Below are 19,473 nucleotides of genomic sequence, written 5' to 3'. Positions count from 1 at the left end.
GCACGTCACATAAGTTGGGGAGCTGTGCAAAATAGAATAGAATAGAATAGAATTCAACTTTATTGTCATTGCGTATGTCACAGGTACAAAGCAACGAAATGCAGTTTGCATCCATCCAGAAGTGCTTAGCAGCAATATAAATATATATCTTACAATGTACAGTAATTATAGTATATACAGGTTAAAAAAAAAAAAATATGAGGGGGTATGAACATGAAGGAGGTTATACAGGTTATAAACAAGAATGTACAGGTTATAAATATGAGGGGTATAAGTACTATGAACAGGTTATAAATATGAGGGGGTATAAAGTACTATGAACAGGTTATAAATATGAAGGGGGGTAAGTATGTACTTATGAACAGGTAGAGTATTTACACAGTATATACAGTAATGGGCAGTATATACAGCAGATGTAAGTGCCGGTAAGTGGTGTTGAGTGGTGTGTAAGTCTGTGTGTACAGTCCATTGTTATTTAGATGTCAGGAGGCAGAGTTCAGGAGTTCAGGAAATAAAAACAAAATGCAGTGATTTTTGCAAATCGCATAGACACACATTTTATTCACAATAGAATAAAAAAACATATGAGATGTTGAAAGTGAGACATTTTACCATTTCATAATTCAGTATTCAAATCAAATATTAACTTGTTTTTTGCGATCAATTCTTTATTATGTTTAACGAAAGCAGTAACCAGTGCTGCAAAAACACATAACACACATCACACAAGCACAGATAGAACAAAGGACATAACAAGACCATAAAATAAAATAAAATAAAATAGGGGGGAAAAAAAAGAGGGGGGGGGGGGGGGGTTTACAACATATTTTTCAGGGTTGCAATTGCATTGTACCAAATATTAATATTAGCTTCATTAGCACCATTAACTCGGGCAGTGGAGAGTTCCATGTACATTATGTCCAAGAAAGAAAAAAGTCCAGGCTGTAATCGAGAGAGAACGAGGAGGTTTCCCACGAACTGCGATCAGTTTCTTTGCCGCAGTGAGTCCAGCCATAATAATGCGTTTTTCACTTTTGGATAAAGAGAGTTCTGAAAAGTCATTAAACAGTAGAGGAGGTATGATGGTGGGCATCTCCAGCAAAACAAGATTTGAGAGCCTAGAAGCAACCTTGTCCCAAAATGATGTTACAGGAGGGCATTCCCAATACATGTGAAGAAAAGTACCGCAAGCCTTTGTAGAACAGTGTGCATGTAGGGTTATTAAGAATATTCATAAAGGAACGTTTGTGAGGAGTGAGGTAGGTTCTGTGTATGTAGTTCCAATGAAGTAACTGGTGATCAGGGTTCTGGGAAGCTTCTAGAAAATTAGACCAGACCACCGCCCTTATTTAGAACTTGTTGACCTCAACACATCTCAAAAGAATTGGGCCAGGGCCGTGTCTACCATGTGTAGCTTCCCCTTCCCCTTTAACAACAGTCTGTAAATGTGTGGGAAGTGAGCAGAACAATCGCTGGAATTTTTTTGGAGAGGAATGTTCTTCCCATTCTTCTGATTCTAGCTGCTCAGCAGTCCTGGGTCTTCTTTGCCATGTTTTTCTTTTCTTGATGCAGCAGTTGTTTTCTGCTGGTGACAGGTCTGGACTGCAGGCAGTTCAGCACCCGGGCTCTTCTTCTGTGAAGCCTGATGCTGTTGAGATGAACTCAGTATGTGGTTTAGCATTGTCTTGCTGAAATATGTAAAGCCTTCCCTGAAAGAGACCCTGTCTGAATGGGAGCATGTGTTGTTCTAAAACCTCGATATATTGTTTAGCATTGATGGTGCCTTTTCAGATGTGTAAGCTGATAACAAGCTGGATGGTCCCTCTCCTTTTGAGTCCGCAGGACACCTTCATGATTTCCTAAAAAAAATTTGTAATTTTGATTCATCTGATCACAGAACAGTTTTCCATTTTTCCTCAGACCATTTTAAATGAGCTTTGGCCCAGAGAAGGCGGCAGTGTTTTTGGATCGTCTTGACATATATATGGCTTCTTGGCATGAGACAGCTTTATCTTGCGTTTGTGGATTGCACGGCGAGCTGTGTTCACAGACGATGTTTTCTGGAAGTGCTCCTGAGCCCATGCAGTGTGCCTTCTCCCTTGCGCACAGGGATTTCTCCAGATTCTCTGAATTCTTTGGATATCCCACCATCTACAGTGCACAATATCATAAGTCTTCACAATTTTACATTGAAGAACATTTTTCTGAAATTGCTCCACAGTTTTTAGAGACAATTTTTTGCAAATTGGTAAACCTTTGCCCATCATTGCTTCTGAGAGACTCAAAAACGCTCGTTTTATACCCAATTGTGTTTTTATACCCAGTAATTGGTCCTCCAGCAGTTTTGTATTAGTACCACTTACTTTTCCAGCCTTTTGTTGCCCCTGTTCCAACTTAAGATGCGTTGCTGCCAGCAAGTTCTAGATGAGTTAATAGTTTTCATGAAATGGTAAAATGTCAGCATCTGTTATGTCTTCTATGTTCTATTGTGAGTAAAATGTGGGTCTATGAAATTTGCAAATCATTGCAATCTGTTTTTATTTACATTCATTTACATTTTACACAGCGTCCCAACTTTTTTGGAATTATTATTATTATTATTATTATTATTATTATTATTATGTGAATATTAATACAAATCAAGCATTTTTAATTAATTCTTTTTAACTGCTGGTATTACATGCCCAGTAGATGGCAGCATTTAATTGTAACCAAAACACAACAGTCTTTACTTACATACATGATATGCTATAGAATATATATAGAATATATCACTGCTGTCGGAAGAAAACCTCGTATCTCCAAAATAGTAACTTTACAGGAGAAGGAAAAACATACTTCACTTTCAATGTAAGTCAATGGAACCAGAATTTCTCCCGTGTCATTTTGGGTCATTTCTTTTAGGCCATTCATCATAAAATTTACAAACAATGTAAAGAGTGACAGATACTTTCAAATTATGTCAACAACTGAAAAAAATGCCAAAAATGGAGATACAAGGTTTTCTTCTGACAGCAACGATATATAATATTCTGCATGTTTTAATAAGTGTTAGTCATGTTATAATCAGCAGGTGTAACCTCTTTAGGTGATGCTTAAGAAAGTAAATAAAGCAAAAATGATTCTTAGCAACCTATTTTGATGGAGAAGTATGATCTTTTGTGCTCATGTTGTGCTCGTTTGCTGTTTTCATTTTTCTCAGCTGGCCTACTGTGTGGTTCAGTTTTTGGAAAAGGACCCAACACTCACAGAGCCGGTAAGACCCCGTGTCCCACCCGGGGCTTAATTAGTAAAGCATGTGGTGACCTGATCCAGCAGGTCAATGAGAGGAGAGAGCACAGAACACATAAGGTTGGATCGAAATTTAATCGTAAGACTAATGAATGTGTAAACAAGGTTGTTACTAAAAGCTAGCCATTTAAATTCAGTAGTCTTTTGCTGCGAAATGAATCACTTCAACATTACAGAAGTATTAATTACTCCGATTGGCTATGACTAAATTAGGGGGCAAAAGGTGTTGAAAACAGCAGCATATGCTTCAAGATCCTACACTGTTGGGTATGACACAAACACATATCTGAGTTTAAAAAAAGAAGAAAATAAATAATAAGAAATGCTTAAAAAGGATTTAAGATTTATACAGAATGTAGAAAAAGTACAGTCGTTTCATATTTAAGATGTTAACTTATTCTCACTCAGAACATCAACAAAACAATACTGGGGTATTTAAACTTTTGCATATTCATTCATTCATTTACATTCATGGCATTTGGCTGACGCTCTTATCCAGAGCGACTTACAATTTGATCATTTTACATAGAGAGGCCAAGGTGGTGTTAGGAGTCTTGCCCAAGGACTCTTATTGGTATAGTGTAGGGTGCTTGCCCAGGTGGGGAGTTGAGGTGTTAACCTCTACACTAACCAACCAACTATATGATTGCATGTGTCCCATAATTGTCTCTTGTAAATTTACTTATTCTTTGATTTATTTTTTGCTATTTTCGTCACTGCATCCCTGTTCGTCTCGCTGCAGGTGATCCGGGGGCTTCTGAAATTTTGGCCTAAAACCTGCAGCCAGAAAGAGGTAGGAGTGATGTGATGTTCAGCTGTGTGCAAGACACAGAGCACATCTTAATGTGGTGTACAGTAAAAGATTTCAGACTATACCGATACTTTCCGATGTGCTGCACCAAATCTATTAAAACAGCATTATATTCTGTCTGTGAATCATCAGTCATGTTTCTACATGGTGGACGATATGGCAAAAATACAATATCACAGTACTTACATTTTCACAGTACACAGTATGCATCATGATATTTATCTGAGCCGCACCCACTCAAGTCATCGGCCAGACTGTTTTATTGAATAGCACAGTACAGGAGAGCGAATCAGAATGGTGCTCATTTACATAAGTCTTTAAACCACAAAAACAAAAAACAGGCTGTTTAATTCTAAGGGATAAACAGTGGTTGGAAATGGTCATGTAGAAATTAATTATGACTGTTTTTGATGCATAAAGCCAAATTTTATGAGGGGGCCTTAGGGGAAAAAATAAAATACATTAACATAACATATTGACCCTTTAAGAACTGATCATATCTAATATTTACTTAGAAAATGTAAATTAGCACAATAGTGATAAATATTGTCATACTGCCCACCCGTAATAAGTTAAGTGATGCTTTTTTAATCCCACAGACGGGGAAATTCCACCTCCGCGTTTAACCCATCCGTGAAGTGAAACACCACATATACACTAGTGAATACACACACACTAGGGGGCAGTGAGCACACTTGCCCGGAGCGGTGGGCAGCCCTATCCACGGCGCCTGGGGAACAATTGGGGGTTAGGTGTCTTGCTCATGGACACCTCAGTCATGGACTGTTGGCCTTGGGAATCGAGCCGGCGACTTTTAATCCCACAGACGGGGAAATTCCACCTCCGCATTTAACCCATCCGTGAAGTGAAACACCACATACACACTAGGGGGCAGTGAGCACACTTGCCCAGAGCGGTGGGCAGCCCTATCGGGGAGCAATTGGGGGTTAGGTGTCTTGCTAATAATGAAGAAGAAATAAATAAGCTCTTCCTTTTCATTGTAAAGCTGCTGTATTATGTTGTTTTTATCTGCTCAGGTTATGTTTCTGGGGGAAATCGAGGAGATTTTGGACGTCATCGAGCCGACTCAGTTTAAGAAGGTTCAGGAGCCTCTGTTTAAACAGATCTCTAAGTGTGTGGCCAGTCCTCACTTTCAGGTACGGAGTCTTTAAAATTTGGCAGGTATTGTATTGGGAAAACTTTCAGTTGTCTTAACTACCAACTACATTTACTTACTCATGCTGCATAATTCAGTATCAAGCAGAAAACTCACTTTTAGTGCTTTCACTGCTAAAAAAAAGCAGAAATCTTCTAGTCTGTGCACTTTTCCTGCCTGTTTAGAAGGTACTTACTCTGCATTGCCTGTACATTTGTCGCAGGTCCAGGCTTTAATTCCACATATCTTGCATAGTTCCACATAATTTGCATTGTTTTGCATGTAATGACTGACGAATAAGCCTTAGGATGTAAAACCTAGTAACTGAAGGGGTTAATCCCAATAGCTTCACTGTCAGACTGCGTCCTGTGGAGTTTGGTGCAGAACAGCACTCTGTCTCCCGCAGGTTGCAGAACGGTCGCTGTATTACTGGAACAATGAGTACATCCTGAGTCTGATTGAGGAAAACATTGACAAGATCCTACCCATAATGTTCGGCAGCCTGTACCGGATCTCTAAAGAACACTGGAACCAGTATGTATTCTATAGAATGACTGTAGAGACGTGATGCATACAATGTAAGCCTCTCCATAGAAAATAAACACGCAAGAGAAAGTTAATGTATAGCATTGGTAAACGATTCAGAGATCAAACCGACGGATATACCACCCTTCATTTATTCAATGTCCAGTCAAAAACAGCAAACTCGTTCATACAAGTTGTTCATTTTCAGAAAACTATTCAGAACTTTAATATTTAACAGAAAATGGACAGAAAGGTTTTCAACAACTAAGCATAATTATTTTTAGTGTTTAGTGTGCCACTCTTTACCTTTATTACAGCTTCCATTCTTTTCAGGAGACTCACTTTCAGTTTCTCAAACAATCTTCAGACACACCAAGTTCAGTCTGAGAAGCTGGTTGATCATTTTCTGAAGTAATCAAACACATTCAGTGATGTTGAGGTCTGGACTCTGGGGTGGTCAGTCCATTGTTCAGCTTCTTTGTTTGATGGCTCTGCTTTTCTCAGTGAGACTACACACAGCTACACATCCTTCCAGACCCACAGCGCTGGATTGTCTTCTCAGAGCAGAAGGATGGACAGCAACACCTGTGGATGTTTTCAGATCTGAAGCAGCTTGATTTTCTCCTCTCTCTCAGAGATGAAAGCTTGAAGTGCTGTTTATCTGATGAGGACATTTTAGATGTTTTCACCTTCCTTATGCAAGTGAATTAGTCTTATATCTAATCATATATGAGAGATATAGAAACATCTCCTGAATAATGAATAACTTGTACTGGTGGCTGTTTTGACTGGAAATTAAACAAATGAGGGGTCTCTGACTTTTGCCCAGTGATTTATGACCACATGTTAAGTGAATTCTCTATATATGCTCCAAGTTAATAAACGCCACTGTGCTGTTTGTAGAATATCCTTTAACCATTATGTTGTTTGGTACATACAGTCCACTGTTCATGAATTACATATGAATATTGTTGTTCATAGTTATTGAACATTGGCCTGTTTGATTGTAATTTATTGCTGTTGTATAAAGGCAGTGATCCACTCAAGCATGTGGATTATTATGGAGTTAATATGTACTGATATCTAACACAATGTCTTTTTCTCTCACATCTTCCAGGACGATTGTAGCTCTTGTGTACAACGTGCTGAAAACTCTTATGGAGATGAACAGCAAACTGTTCGATGAGCTCACAGCCTCATATAAAGCCGAAAGACAACGGTGAGAATTTCCCCCAGGACTGAGGGCTGCCAGGCCTCAAAATTCAGTTAAAGATTCTCTACCATGTTATTTATGTATTAAAGCCTCAATCACAATCAGCTTTTAGAGCTAAATTATGTAACACAGTCAGTGCCAGCCAAGGCAGTCTGTGTACATCAGTAAAGCAGATTTGTGGAGAAACTCTGAGATTTAGACTGAATTCAAAGGACATTATTTAACACCCGGATGAATAATGACCGAGCTAGTGTCTCCCCAGAGTGAAAATAAGGCCAAGAGTGTTGCTTTTAGAACTAGCTCTGAGAAACTTTGGGTAAATGTCTCACGCCTATGGTTTGTGTTAAGGAGGGCAGTATTTTTGATCTGTATCATTCTTAGTTGCAGTATTTTTATTTTCGTTTAAAATATTTTCATGTCAAAATGCATTTTAGTTTTGCAAGTGAAATTTTTACACATTCTAGTTTGATACTAGACATCAGCTGTCCATCAATCTGTGGTCGTCGTTTGATTCTCCTCTTTAATTGTAATACATTATCATATGATCAGTCAAGCACATCCACTCTGTGTCTATGAAGCCACACTGTTGTAGCGCGTGTAGAATGAAGCCTGACATTGTCTTTCTAAATCTAGTAGTGACCTCCTGAGAAAACACATTGTCTTGATGGAAGCATGTGTCTCTAAAATCACACTATACAGTGGGGCAGAAAAGTATTAGTCAGCCACTGATTGTGTAAGTTCTCCTACTTAGAAAGATGAGAGAGGTCTGTAATTTTCATCATAGCTACACCTCAATTATGAGAGACAAAATGAGAAAAAAAATCCAGGAAATCACATTGTAGGATTTTTAAAGAATTTATTTGTAAAATATGGTGGAAAATAATTATTTGGTCACCCACAAACGAGCAAGATTTCTAGTAACTTCTTCTTTAAGAAGCTCTTCTGTCCTCCACTCATTACCTGTATTAATGGCACCTGTTTGACCTCGTTATCTGTATAAAAGTCACCTGTCCACAGCCTCAAACGGTCGGAATCCAAACTCAACCATGGCCAAGACCAAAGAGCTGTCGAAGGACACCAGGGAGAAAATTGTAGACCTGCACCAGGATGGGAAGAGTGACTCTACAATAGGCAAGCAGAGAGCTGGGACCAAAGTAACAAAGGCTACCATCAGTAACACACAACGCCGAGAGGGACTCCAATCCTGCAGTGCCAGGTGTGTCACCCTGCTTAAGCCAGTACACGTCCAGGCCCGTCTGAAGTTTGCCAGAGAGCATACGGATGATCCAGAAGAGGACTGGGAGAATATCATGTGGTCAGATGAAACCAAAATAGAACTTTTTGGTAAAAACTCAACTCGTCGTGTTTGGAGGAAGAAGAATGCCGAGTTGTATCCATACCTACTGTGAAGCATGAGGGTGGAAACATCAGGCTTTGGGGCTGTTTTTCTGCAAAGGGGACAGGACGACTGATCTGTGTTAAGGGAAGAATGAACGGGGCCGTGTATCATGAGATTTTAAGCCAAAACCTCCTTCCATCAGTGAAAGCATTGAAGAGGGAACGTGGCTGGGTCTTCCAGCATGACAATGATCCCAAACACGCCGCTCGGGCAACGAAGGAGTGGCTCCGTAACAAGCATTTCAAGGTCCTGGAGTGGCCTAGCCAGTCTCCAGACCTCAACCCCGTAGAAAATTTGTGGAGGGAGTTGAAAGTCAGTGTTGCCCAGCAACAGCCCCAAAACATCACTGCTCTAGAGGAGATCTGCAGGAGGAATGGGCCAAAATACCAGCTAGTGTACTTAGACTTACAGGAAACGTTTGACTTCTGTCATTGCCAGCAAAGGTTATGTTACAGAGTATTGAGTTGAACTTTTGTTATTGACCAAATACTAATTTTCCACCATAATTTACAAATAAATTCTTTAAAAATCCTACACTGTGATTTCCTGGATTTTTTTTTCTCATTTTGTCTCTCATAGTTGAAGTGAACCTGTGATGAAAATTACAGACCTCTCTCATCTTTCTAAGTAGGAGAACTTGCATAATCAGTGGCTGACAATACTTTTTTGCCCCACTGTATACTTCAGCATCAGTGGTACCTTTTGCATATATACAAGTCACCCATGCTGTGGGCACTGATGCATCCCAGACTTTTGCACCTTTTTGCTGATAAACGTCTGGATGGTCCTTTTCATCTTTGGCATGGAGAAAACTCACTGTCCTCAAAAACAAGCAAAAACGTGAACTCAGCTGAGTCTTTTGGACTATCTGAAATTAGCTCAGGTCCAGAGAACTCTGTGGCATTTCTGCATGGAATTGATGTATAGCCTTCCGAAGAACTCCCAACCCCATGTGGCTACATTTACCACAGTAACATGACGGTTTCTCATGCATTGTTGTCTGAGGACTCCAAGGTCACGCACATTCAGCAGTGGTTTCCGCCCTTGCCCTATACTGACTGAGATTTTCACAATATTATGTATGGTAGATCTAAATTCCTGTAATCCTATGTTGAAAAATGTTCTTTTTAAACTGTTTGACAGTTTTTGAACAAAGTTTAGCACAAAGTGGTGAGCCACAACCAATCTTCGTTTGGAAACACTGAGCCTTTGGTAGATGCTCCTTTTATACCCAGTCATGATTTCCACCTGTTACCTATTCATTTGTTTATTGTGCAGTGTTTCAAAGTGGTGTAATTTGAATATTCTATGAACTTTTTACTCTTATTTGGCTCTTGTCCCAACTTTTTTTGACTGTGTTGCAGGCATCAAATTCAAAGTGTAGTTATATTTACAAAATACGCCCAGGTTGGTCAGCCAAAGCCTTCGTATTCAGAATAAACAAATCACAGATTCTTGTTTTTATTGAATTTAAAAAAAAAACAAACGTTCTGGAAATGAAATTAGATTAATGAAATTCCAGTTCCGGATTGAATTAAGTTTTGCCATTTTAAAGTCGTGCGCTCTTATCCTCAGAGAGAAGAAAAAGGAGCAGGAGAGAGAGGAGTTGTGGAAGAAGCTGGAGGAGCTGAGGCTGAGCGAAATTTCCAAAAACCAGAATAACACTCATGGCCTCGAAAACAGCAACAACAACAACAACAACAACAACAGCAGCAGCAAGCCAGAGGACCACAGCAGAATCAGCACCACGGACAGCATTAACACCGAAAGCTACACACTCAACGCACAATATGCCAAATGACACAGGACTGCATTATTACTTAAACCATGAGGGTTTAAAACCAGCAGCAAATGGGAAGATGGGATCTGTAGGGACATTTAAAACAAAAAAATGCATTAAAAAGGCTATATAGATCTGTATACAAGTACTTTATTCTCTTTTTTTGGCAGAAAATAATATATTTGGACTATGAGAGTATTTTTGGATGTTAAAGTGCGGTCACGTTATATTACTTTTTTTGTGTCTGATCAAAGATTTTAACCTCCTCACTTGTATTAAGGCCTATTTTAGAGATTGACAGTACAAGAGCATGTTCTTAAAGTTGCACTTTACTATACTGGGGTTGGGTGACTCATGTCCAAAGAGAGAAAAACAGTCAGTAGCATTGTGTCAGCTCAAATTTAATCTAGAAATGTGAGCTGTTTGGTTTTTCAGCCTACTGTGATTAATCAGCCACCTGAAAGAGCTATAAGTAAGCTTTAACAAGAAATTGGGCAGTTTCTTCTAGAATCTGCAGTTATTATATAGTTTTTAATTTGGTCATTCTTATCTTGACGACGGTGTACATGAGGTCACTGGGTAGGCCACTTTATTATAACACACCTCTCCCCAGTCTACCTTATACATCCACTTACTTGTGACACATGGTGGTGGCAGCTCTGTGATGCACAACACTGATATTGTATATCAGCAGATCAGCTACAACTGTACACCTGTAGGGTGGAGCTAGAAGAGAGGGGTTTCTGAAAAAGTGGCTGGTGCGTGCACAACATGGCGTCATGGGATGTTTAGTGTAGCGTCACCTCTTTGTGAAAAGATTTCATGGTTTTATGAATGACCGAGCAGAGCTAGACTGGAAGGACTGCTATCTCTAACAGGAAAGAACCACTGTGCCAAAGGAAGCATTCAAACAGTTGATGGCACTTTGGGGCCAGCTTGGCAGACCTTTTGGCTCAGTTGACCGGACAAATACGCCCTTTTATTCCAACTGTTGCTAGATTGGACAAACTTCTGGCTACTTCCAGTCATTTGCGGCATAAAACCCAAAAGTGTGACCACACATGCAAAATAAATATTGTTTCAAATTATTGAAATATTTGAAATTTCCATTCATTTTCCATGTTTTTTGACAAAAACTCACAATATATGTGGCAGTTTTACATTAAGCTATCCAACCTAGTAACAGTAACCATAAAAAGAACACATCTCTGGGTGGTTAGTTTGTGGTCTTTCGGCTGTTTGTGGTTTTGGCTATTGTCTGCTCCATGCCGCACCTTTACATGTTACAACAGACGATACATTGAGCGGTCATCTTTTTCACCTGTCCAGTCCAGCACGTGACTGGCCCAGCATGTTCGTAGTGGATAAATTTGTCCTGTTGACATTTTGAAAGGCTGATTATTGAAGCACAACAGTGAGTGATGACCTATAGTTAATAATTGCATTCATTTACATGCAAACCTCTTCCCAGTAGCATCTGTGTGAACTCAGCCTTAATTAGGCGTTGTAACTGAACTCTTTTCCATAATGCATGTTTTAGGCTCCGCCTTATGCAGATGATAGCAGATACCTCATTGTTATTTTTAGCCTCTGGTTTCCAGTGAGCTGTTTCGGTGGTGAAATTCGGGGTTAGTTCTGCTTTTACAGAATCTGGTTTGTTTGTATTTTTTCCGGTTTGTGTTTATCAATGTTGTTTGCAGTAATACCAACAATGTCCCCACCGCTCGTTTAATTAATGCATAATATTTCCAATAACATCAGCTGTTTTCACTGGAAGTTGGTTTGTTAAGCTCATGATATTCTGTAAGGCCTTTTCTTTTGCTATGTGTGATAATAATCACCGCTTCTTTCGAGTCCAACCTGCTTTTTAAGCAACAGCTGACATTGCGTGACATTTCACCGAGGTCATTTCATGCTTCTGATGTGTTTGGAATAATGAATTCATTTGCATTAGATTTGGTATCCTGGAGGATACCGGACTACCACTTTTCAGGTATTCATTTTGTTTAATCATGGAACAAGGAAGAAAATATACCGGCTAACGATTCATGTGTTTTATGTTTTAACAGGGCTGTAAAATAGTGCCTGAACATGAGCCCTTGCCAAGGACGTGTGGTTAAAGATGTGACGGTGGAGATAGCGTAGCTAGGCTAACCACTCCAGCTGATGTTAGCCAGGCCCACAAAAAGTGTAAAAGTATATTTCTTTGACAGACTAACATGTTGGCATATCGTCCACTGAGGAGGAAAGACCTTGTGTAACAGATGAGTCTTCACAAGCTACCAACTCTGTTAGCTATACTGTTAGTGTTAGCTCATCTGAAGAGGCAGCCTTCACGACTTTCCCCAAACCTACAGATTTCTTTCTGCTATTTGTGAATTATAATACATTTTCATATTTTGGTTTCCTGAAATCAGTGCCATTAACTAAAAATTATGCCGTAGACTTATTTTGGCTGTAGTTCATTTTTAATTTTTTGGTTAATCACACTAATTCTTACTGGAATGTAACTAGAATTTGTAAAGTAGTCTCACGTTCCTACACTAGATAACGGCACTTCCTTCAGTGAATTTCAAAGACATTGCTTTAAGCAGCGCTGTGTCGGATTTAAAGATTTGGAGACGTCTCTGGTGGAAATATGTAACTGAGCATAACATTCAGTTTTCCAGCCGTCCTGTTTTTGCTCACTACATTTTGTTGCCATGCCACCGCAGATTTAGCCCTCCCTGCAGCAGTTGGTGCTTAAGTCCCAGTTGTCTTAAAACGTTGGTGTAATGTTTTTTTTGTACCTAAAAAGGAAATGGCATAACATTTGAATCATAGGCTGTTAGATAGTTATAAAGTATTTGAGCCCAGTCTGTTCCACAGGACGCCTGTGACTGAAAAGACAGACTTCTCTGTCTGTAGACAGAGGCCAACTTCTCTAGCTCATGTTAGTGAGGTCCAAAAACAGTGGAAATATATTTCTATGGCAAACTAACTGGTTGGCACGTCTTCCACTGAGGAGAAAAGACCTTGTGTACAAGACCCACTCAGCTGTAGTGTTAGCAGTAGCTTGTAGCACATAGAGGCCTTTGTTACTTACCTGAGCCCAAAGTCTACGGCTTTCTCCTGGCTGTTTTTGAATAATAAAACACCTTTTCAGATTTTAGCTTCCTAAAACCAGTGCTGTCATCTAGGATGTAAGCCTATGGCCTTACGCAATTAGTTTTTCTTTTTTTTGTTCATTTTTCCTTCCCTGCGGTTAACCAGATAATCGCTCATCGTCATGTACGGATAGTAGTATATACAATGCCAGAATACACACTAAGTAACAACAAGATTTCAGTTACTTCGGCACGAAATTTTAAAGCAAACACTTTGAACACTTTGGTCAACTGTCCTGTTATGCAAAGTTTCCTGTCGCTGCTGACCAGTCCCTAATGTGCCAGGACGTGGGTGTTTATGTACCTAAAATGAAAATATGTCATAACGTTTTAGTCTTGGGCCATCAGATTGCTGTTTCAGAAGCTGAAAAAAGGCCCAACCCATGTTGGTATAGTATTATGTTCAGTCATTTCTACTCTTTCCTGTGGTATGACTGACCGTTTCCCCACTTATTTGAAGTGTTGCCACACATTTAAGACCATGCTTTTGTACTAAGAACATCTAAATCTGGTTAATCTTAGTTTCTTAATATGTGTAGTTCTATATAAATGTGGGTTTAGGGGTGAAATGACTTGAATATTTTTCCATTATGTTAGATTTAGAAACTTGAAAGTAACCTGTAGTCTATTTTATATACGTGTGCTGTTCACACAGCTGCCGCTGCTGCAGTGCAGACGTCGGGCCTTTAGAGGTTGCAGACACTGAGCGTGCGAACTAACTGTGTTCTTTTCACTTCAGTACTGGGGTGAAGGCCACCTCAGATATTTACAAATGGTCAAATATGGTTCAGTGTTTGGCCCAAAGGAACCCGAACCTGAGAGCTGTGTGGTCTGTAGAGACGCAGCCTGCAGTATTAGCGCAGAAAATGGGGTGTTTGTGTACGTGTGTGGGTTATTTTTCCATGAATGAGAAAATAGAGCCTTATATTTTCAGTGTAAGTGTATCTGAGAAGTAAATCAGGGTTGATTGGACCACTCTTGGTCTGTAGCTTCACTAAAGTGGATCCTGCTCACAGTGTGTGGGTTAAACAGAGGCTTCGTGTGCTTTAAGGTGAGTATATTTCTTTCCCGGTTGTTAAAGGACCTCTCTGATATTTCTCTGTCAGGGTAGCATTCCTGTCTGTGTAAAATCCGATCGAGTGGACAACCTTAACGGACTTTGAATACCATTGAAATAAAGGCAACCTTATGTTTCTACTGCTTGACCCAGGAATGGCTTTCATTTCTTACTTGGATTATGAAAAGCACAGTATTCCTACTTCTTTCCTGCATTTCATTTTTTCCTTCTACTTATGAGGCTTGTGTAGTTTTGTGTGCTGAAAATAGCCCATAAAATAGCCCTTTTTTACATATTCAGTCTTTAATCAGTCTTTACTGATACACACAAGTGACCTCTGTTCTGATTGGCTGTCCTGTATTGTGCCTCATTCAAAAAGTCGGGGGTGGTGTTAAAGCCTAGACCCCTTAGTTCTTAATGCTTCAACGACGCCAAGACATTTTGGACAACTGTGTGTGAACAGTTTGGGGAAGATCCTTTTCTTTTCCAGCATGACTGAGAACCAATGCAAGGAGCCAGTACAAAGCAAGGTTCACAAAACTAAGACTGGGTGAGTTTGGTGTTGAAGAACTTGACTGGCTCTCACGGAGCCCTGACCTCAACCCCATCAAACACCTTTGGGATGAAACTAGAATGGAGACTGTAAGCCAGGCCCTCTCACCCAACATCAGTGTCTGACCTCACAAATGCTCTTCTGGATGAACGGGCTAAAATTCCCACAGACGCCCTCCAAAATCTTGTAGAAAACCTCCCAGAAGATTGGAGGCTGTTATAGCTGCTAAGGGGGGGATCAACTCCACATTAATGCCTATGGGTTTAGAATGGAATGTCAAAAGCTCCTGTGGGTGTAATGTGTTAGGTGTCCCAATACTTTTCTCCATGCAGTGTAGTTTCAAAATACACCAGTTCATGTTCATGTTAAAATATTGCTAGGGATGTAAGCTAACCTTCCTGTAGATTCAGGCAGCCTTGCCAGAATACCTCACATGAATCATCATCATTATTTATTTATTTATTTATTGCATAACCAAATAACTAAGTTTCAGACCTAAATTTCTCTCAAACCTATCCTAAACCGATGGGCTTCATTCTCCCATATCTTCTTAAGTTTGTTCTTAAATGTGTTTTGGAGAAAGTCCTAAGAAAATGTTTGCATTGTGAATGAGGCCCATTGTCCCAAGCAGTGTATTCCCAACCATTTCACAATAACTCTGTGAGGGAACTTTTAGAGGCGGACGTCTGGTTCCCATCACCGCCACTGTGAACAATTCTGAATTCGTAAGTTTTCCAGAACAGAGCATTTCACACCAAATCTCTCTGAGTGACTGTTTTTATTATCCCAGCGCTGAATATTTCAGCATTTTGACCAGCAGTCAGAACTCTACACTGGCCTGTTCTTTTCATGTTGTGGCAGTCAAAGGTTGTCGCTGCGCAATGTAATTATGTAATGACGCAAATGGCCTGCTGAAATGCTGTGTGGATCTTATGCTCTGGGACTGCTGCCAGTGCTCATTATCAGCAGTTCATTTGTGTGTGTATGTATGTCACTTTCGAGAAAATCTTATCCACAGTTCCTTTAGTAAAGTTTAGTGTTTCTGAGGTGTGAGTTTGATTTGAGTCTCGAGTGTCTGAAGTGAAAGTCAGAGTCCAGATTCTAGTCTGAAGTTTTTGGCGTGTAAGTCCAAGTTGAGTCATCAGTCTGATTTGAGTCTTGTGTCTCTGGCATGCGTCAGGTTTCATGTCTATGGCGTCAGAATATAAGTCAAGTTTTCGTTCTGAGGGGTGATTCTGATTCAGAGTCCGGGTTCTAATCTAAAATCTTTGAGGTGCAAGTCAGAGTCCGGATTCTAATCTAAAATCTTTGAGGTGCACGTCAGAGTCCGGGTTCTAATCTAAAATCTTTGAGGTGCAAGTCAGAGTCCGGATTCTAATCTAAAATCTTTGAGGTGCAAGTCAGAGTCCGGATTCTAATCTAAAATCTTTGAGCTGCACGTCAGAGTCCGGGTTCTAATCTAAAATCTTTGAGGTGCAAGTCAGAGTCCGGATTCTAATCTAAAATCTTTGAGCTGCACGTCAGAGTCTGGGTTCTAATCTACAATCTTTGAGGTGCACGTCAGAGTCCGGATTCTAATCTAAAATCTTTGAGGTGCAAGTCAGAGTCTGGGTTCTAATCTAAAATCTTTGAGCTGCACGTCAGAGTCTGGGCTCTAATCTACAATCTTTGAGGTGCACGTCAGAGTCCGGGTTCTAATCTAAAATCTTTGAGCTGCACCTCAGAGTCCGGGTTCTAACCTAAAATCTTTGAGGTGCACGTCAGAGTCCGGGTTCTAATCTAAAATCTTTGAGGTGCACGTCAGAGTCCGGGTTCTAATCTAAAATCTTTGAGGTGCACGTCAGAGACCGGGTTCTAATCTACAATCTTTGAGGTGCACGTCAGAGTCTGGGTTCTAATCTAAAATCTTTGAGGTGCACGTCAGAGTCCGGGTTCTAATCTAAAATCTTTGAGGTGCAAGTCAGAGTCCGGATTCTAATCTAAAATCTTTGAGCTGCACGTCAGAGTCTGGGCTCTAATCTACAATCTTTGAGGTGCACGTCAGAGTCCGGGTTCTAATCTAAAATCTTTGAGCTGCACCTCAGAGTCCGGGTTCTAACCTAAAATCTTTGAGGTGCACGTCAGAGTCCGGGTTCTAATCTAAAATCTTTGAGCTGCACGTCAGAGTCCGGGTTCTAATCTAAAATCTTTGAGGTGCAAGTCAGAGTCCGGGTTCTAATCTAAAATCTTTGAGGTGCACGTCAGAGTCCGGATTCTAATCTAAAATCTTTGAGGTGCACCTCAGAGTCCGGGTTCTAACCTAAAATCTTTGAGGTGCACGTCAGAGTCCGGGTTCTAATCTAAAATCTTTGAGGTGCACGTCAGAGTCCGGGTTCTAATCTAAAATCTTTGAGGTGCACGTCAGAGTCCGGGTTCTAATCTAAAATCTTTGAGGTGCACGTCAGAGTCCGGATTCTAATCTAAAATCTTTGAGGTGCAAGTCAGAGTCCGGGTTCTAATCTAAAATCTTTGAGCTGCACGTCAGAGTCCGGGTTCTAATCTAAAATCTTTGAGCTGCACGTCAGAGTCCGGATTCTAATCTAAAATCTTTGAGGTGCACCTCAGAGTCCGGGTTCTAACCTAAAATCTTTGAGGTGCACGTCAGAGTCCGGGTTCTAATCTAAAATCTTTGAGGTGCACGTCAGAGTCCGGGTTCTAATCTAAAATCTTTGAGGTGCACGTCAGAGTCCGGGTTCTAATCTAAAATCTTTGAGGTGCACGTCAGAGTCCGGATTCTAATCTAAAATCTTTGAGGTGCAAGTCAGAGTCCGGGTTCTAATCTAAAATCTTTGAGCTGCACGTCAGAGTCCGGGTTCTAATCTAAAATCTTTGAGCTGCACGTCAGAGTCTGGGTTCTAATCTAAAATCTTTGAGGTGCACGTCAGAGTCCGGGTTCTAATCTAAAATCTTTGAGGTGCACGTCAGAGTCCGGGTTCTAATCTAAAATCTTTGAGGTGCACGTCAGAGTCCGGGTTCTAATCTAAAATCTTTGAGGTGCACGTCAGAGTCCGGGTTCTAATCTAAAATCTTTGAGGTGCACGTCAGAGTCCGGGTTCTAATCTAAAATCTTTGAGGTGCAAGTCAGAGTCCGGGTTCTAATCTAAAATCTTTGAGCTGCACGTCAGAGTCCGGGTTCTAATCTAAAATCTTTGAGCTGCACGTCAGAGTCCGGGTTCTAATCTAAAATCTTTGAGCTGCACGTCAGAGTCCGGGTTCTAATCTAAAATCTTTGAGCTGCACGTCAGAGTCCGGGTTCTAATCTAAAATCTTTGAGCTGCACGTCAGAGTCTGGGCTCTAATCTACAATCTTTGAGGTGCACCTCAGAGTCCGGGTTCTAACCTAAAATCTTTGAGGTGCACGTCAGAGTCCGGGTTCTAATCTAAAATCTTTGAGGTGCACGTCAGAGTCCGGGTTCTAATCTAAAATCTTTGAGGTGCACGTCAGAGTCCGGGTTCTAATCTAAAATCTTTGAGGTGCACGTCAGAGTCCGGGTTCTAATCTAAAATCTTTGAGGTGCACGTCAGAGTCCGGGTTCTAATCTAAAATCTTTGAGGTGCAAGTCAGAGTCCGGGTTCTAATCTAAAATCTTTGAGCTGCACGTCAGAGTCCGGGTTCTAATCTAAAATCTTTGAGCTGCACGTCAGAGTCCGGGTTCTAATCTAAAATCTTTGAGGTGCACGTCAGAGTCCGGGTTCTAATCTACAATCTTTGAGGTGCACGTCAGAGTCCGGGTTCTAATCTACAATCTTTGAGGTGCACGTCAGAGTCCGGGTTCTAATCTACAATCTTTGAGGTGCACGTCAGAGTCCGGGTTCTAATCTACAATCTTTGAGGTGCACGTCAGAGTCCGGGTTCTAATCTAAAATCTTTGAGGTGCACGTCAGAGTCCGGGTTCTAATCTAAAATCTTTGAGCTGCACGTCAGAGTCCGGGTTCTAATCTAAAATCTTTGAGCTGCACGTCAGAGTCCGGGTTCTAATCTAAAATCTTTGAGCTGCACGTCAGAGTCCGGGTTCTAATCTAAAATCTTTGAGCTGCACGTCAGAGTCCGGGCTCTAATCTACAATCTTTGAGGTGCACGTCAGAGTCCGGGTTCTAATCTAAAATCTTTGAGCTGCACCTCAGAGTCCGGGTTCTAATCTAAAATCTTTGAGGTGCACGTCAGAGTCCGGGTTCTAATCTACAATCTTTGAGGTGCACGTCAGAGTCCGGGTTCTAATCTAAAATCTTTGAGGTGCACGTCAGAGTCCGGGTTCTAATCTAAAATCTTTGAGGTGCACGTCAGAGTCCGGGTTCTAATCTAAAATCTTTGAGGTGCACGTCAGAGTCCGGGTTCTAATCTAAAATCTTTGAGGTGCACGTCAGAGTCCGGGTTCTAATCTAAAATCTTTGAGCTGCACGTCAGAGTCCGGGTTCTAATCTAAAATCTTTGAGCTGCACGTCAGAGTCCGGGTTCTAATCTAAAATCTTTGAGCTGCACGTCAGAGTCCGGGTTCTAATCTA

General features: G+C 40.7%; 1 protein-coding gene across 1 annotated transcript in view; it reads left to right on the top strand.

Moving 5' to 3' along the window:
* Positions 1-14,526, top strand: part of ppp2r5a (protein phosphatase 2, regulatory subunit B', alpha isoform) — a 63,672-nt gene extending 49,146 nt beyond the window's left edge. The window contains exons 8-13 of the mRNA XM_017695659.2: positions 3,203-3,256; positions 4,034-4,084; positions 5,140-5,259; positions 5,665-5,792; positions 6,901-7,002; positions 9,971-14,526. Coding sequence (XP_017551148.2) covers positions 3,203-3,256; positions 4,034-4,084; positions 5,140-5,259; positions 5,665-5,792; positions 6,901-7,002; positions 9,971-10,196 — 681 coding nt within the window. The 3' untranslated portion in view covers positions 10,197-14,526. The remainder of the gene's footprint in view (positions 1-3,202; positions 3,257-4,033; positions 4,085-5,139; positions 5,260-5,664; positions 5,793-6,900; positions 7,003-9,970) is intronic.
* Positions 14,527-19,473: the final 4,947 nt, after the last annotated feature.

The sequence above is a fragment of the Pygocentrus nattereri genome, chromosome 4, assembly GCF_015220715.1.
Source record: "Pygocentrus nattereri isolate fPygNat1 chromosome 4, fPygNat1.pri, whole genome shotgun sequence".
NCBI classification, from domain to species: Eukaryota; Metazoa; Chordata; class Actinopteri; order Characiformes; family Serrasalmidae; genus Pygocentrus; species Pygocentrus nattereri.
This window is presented reverse-complemented; position numbering and strand designations above follow the sequence as displayed.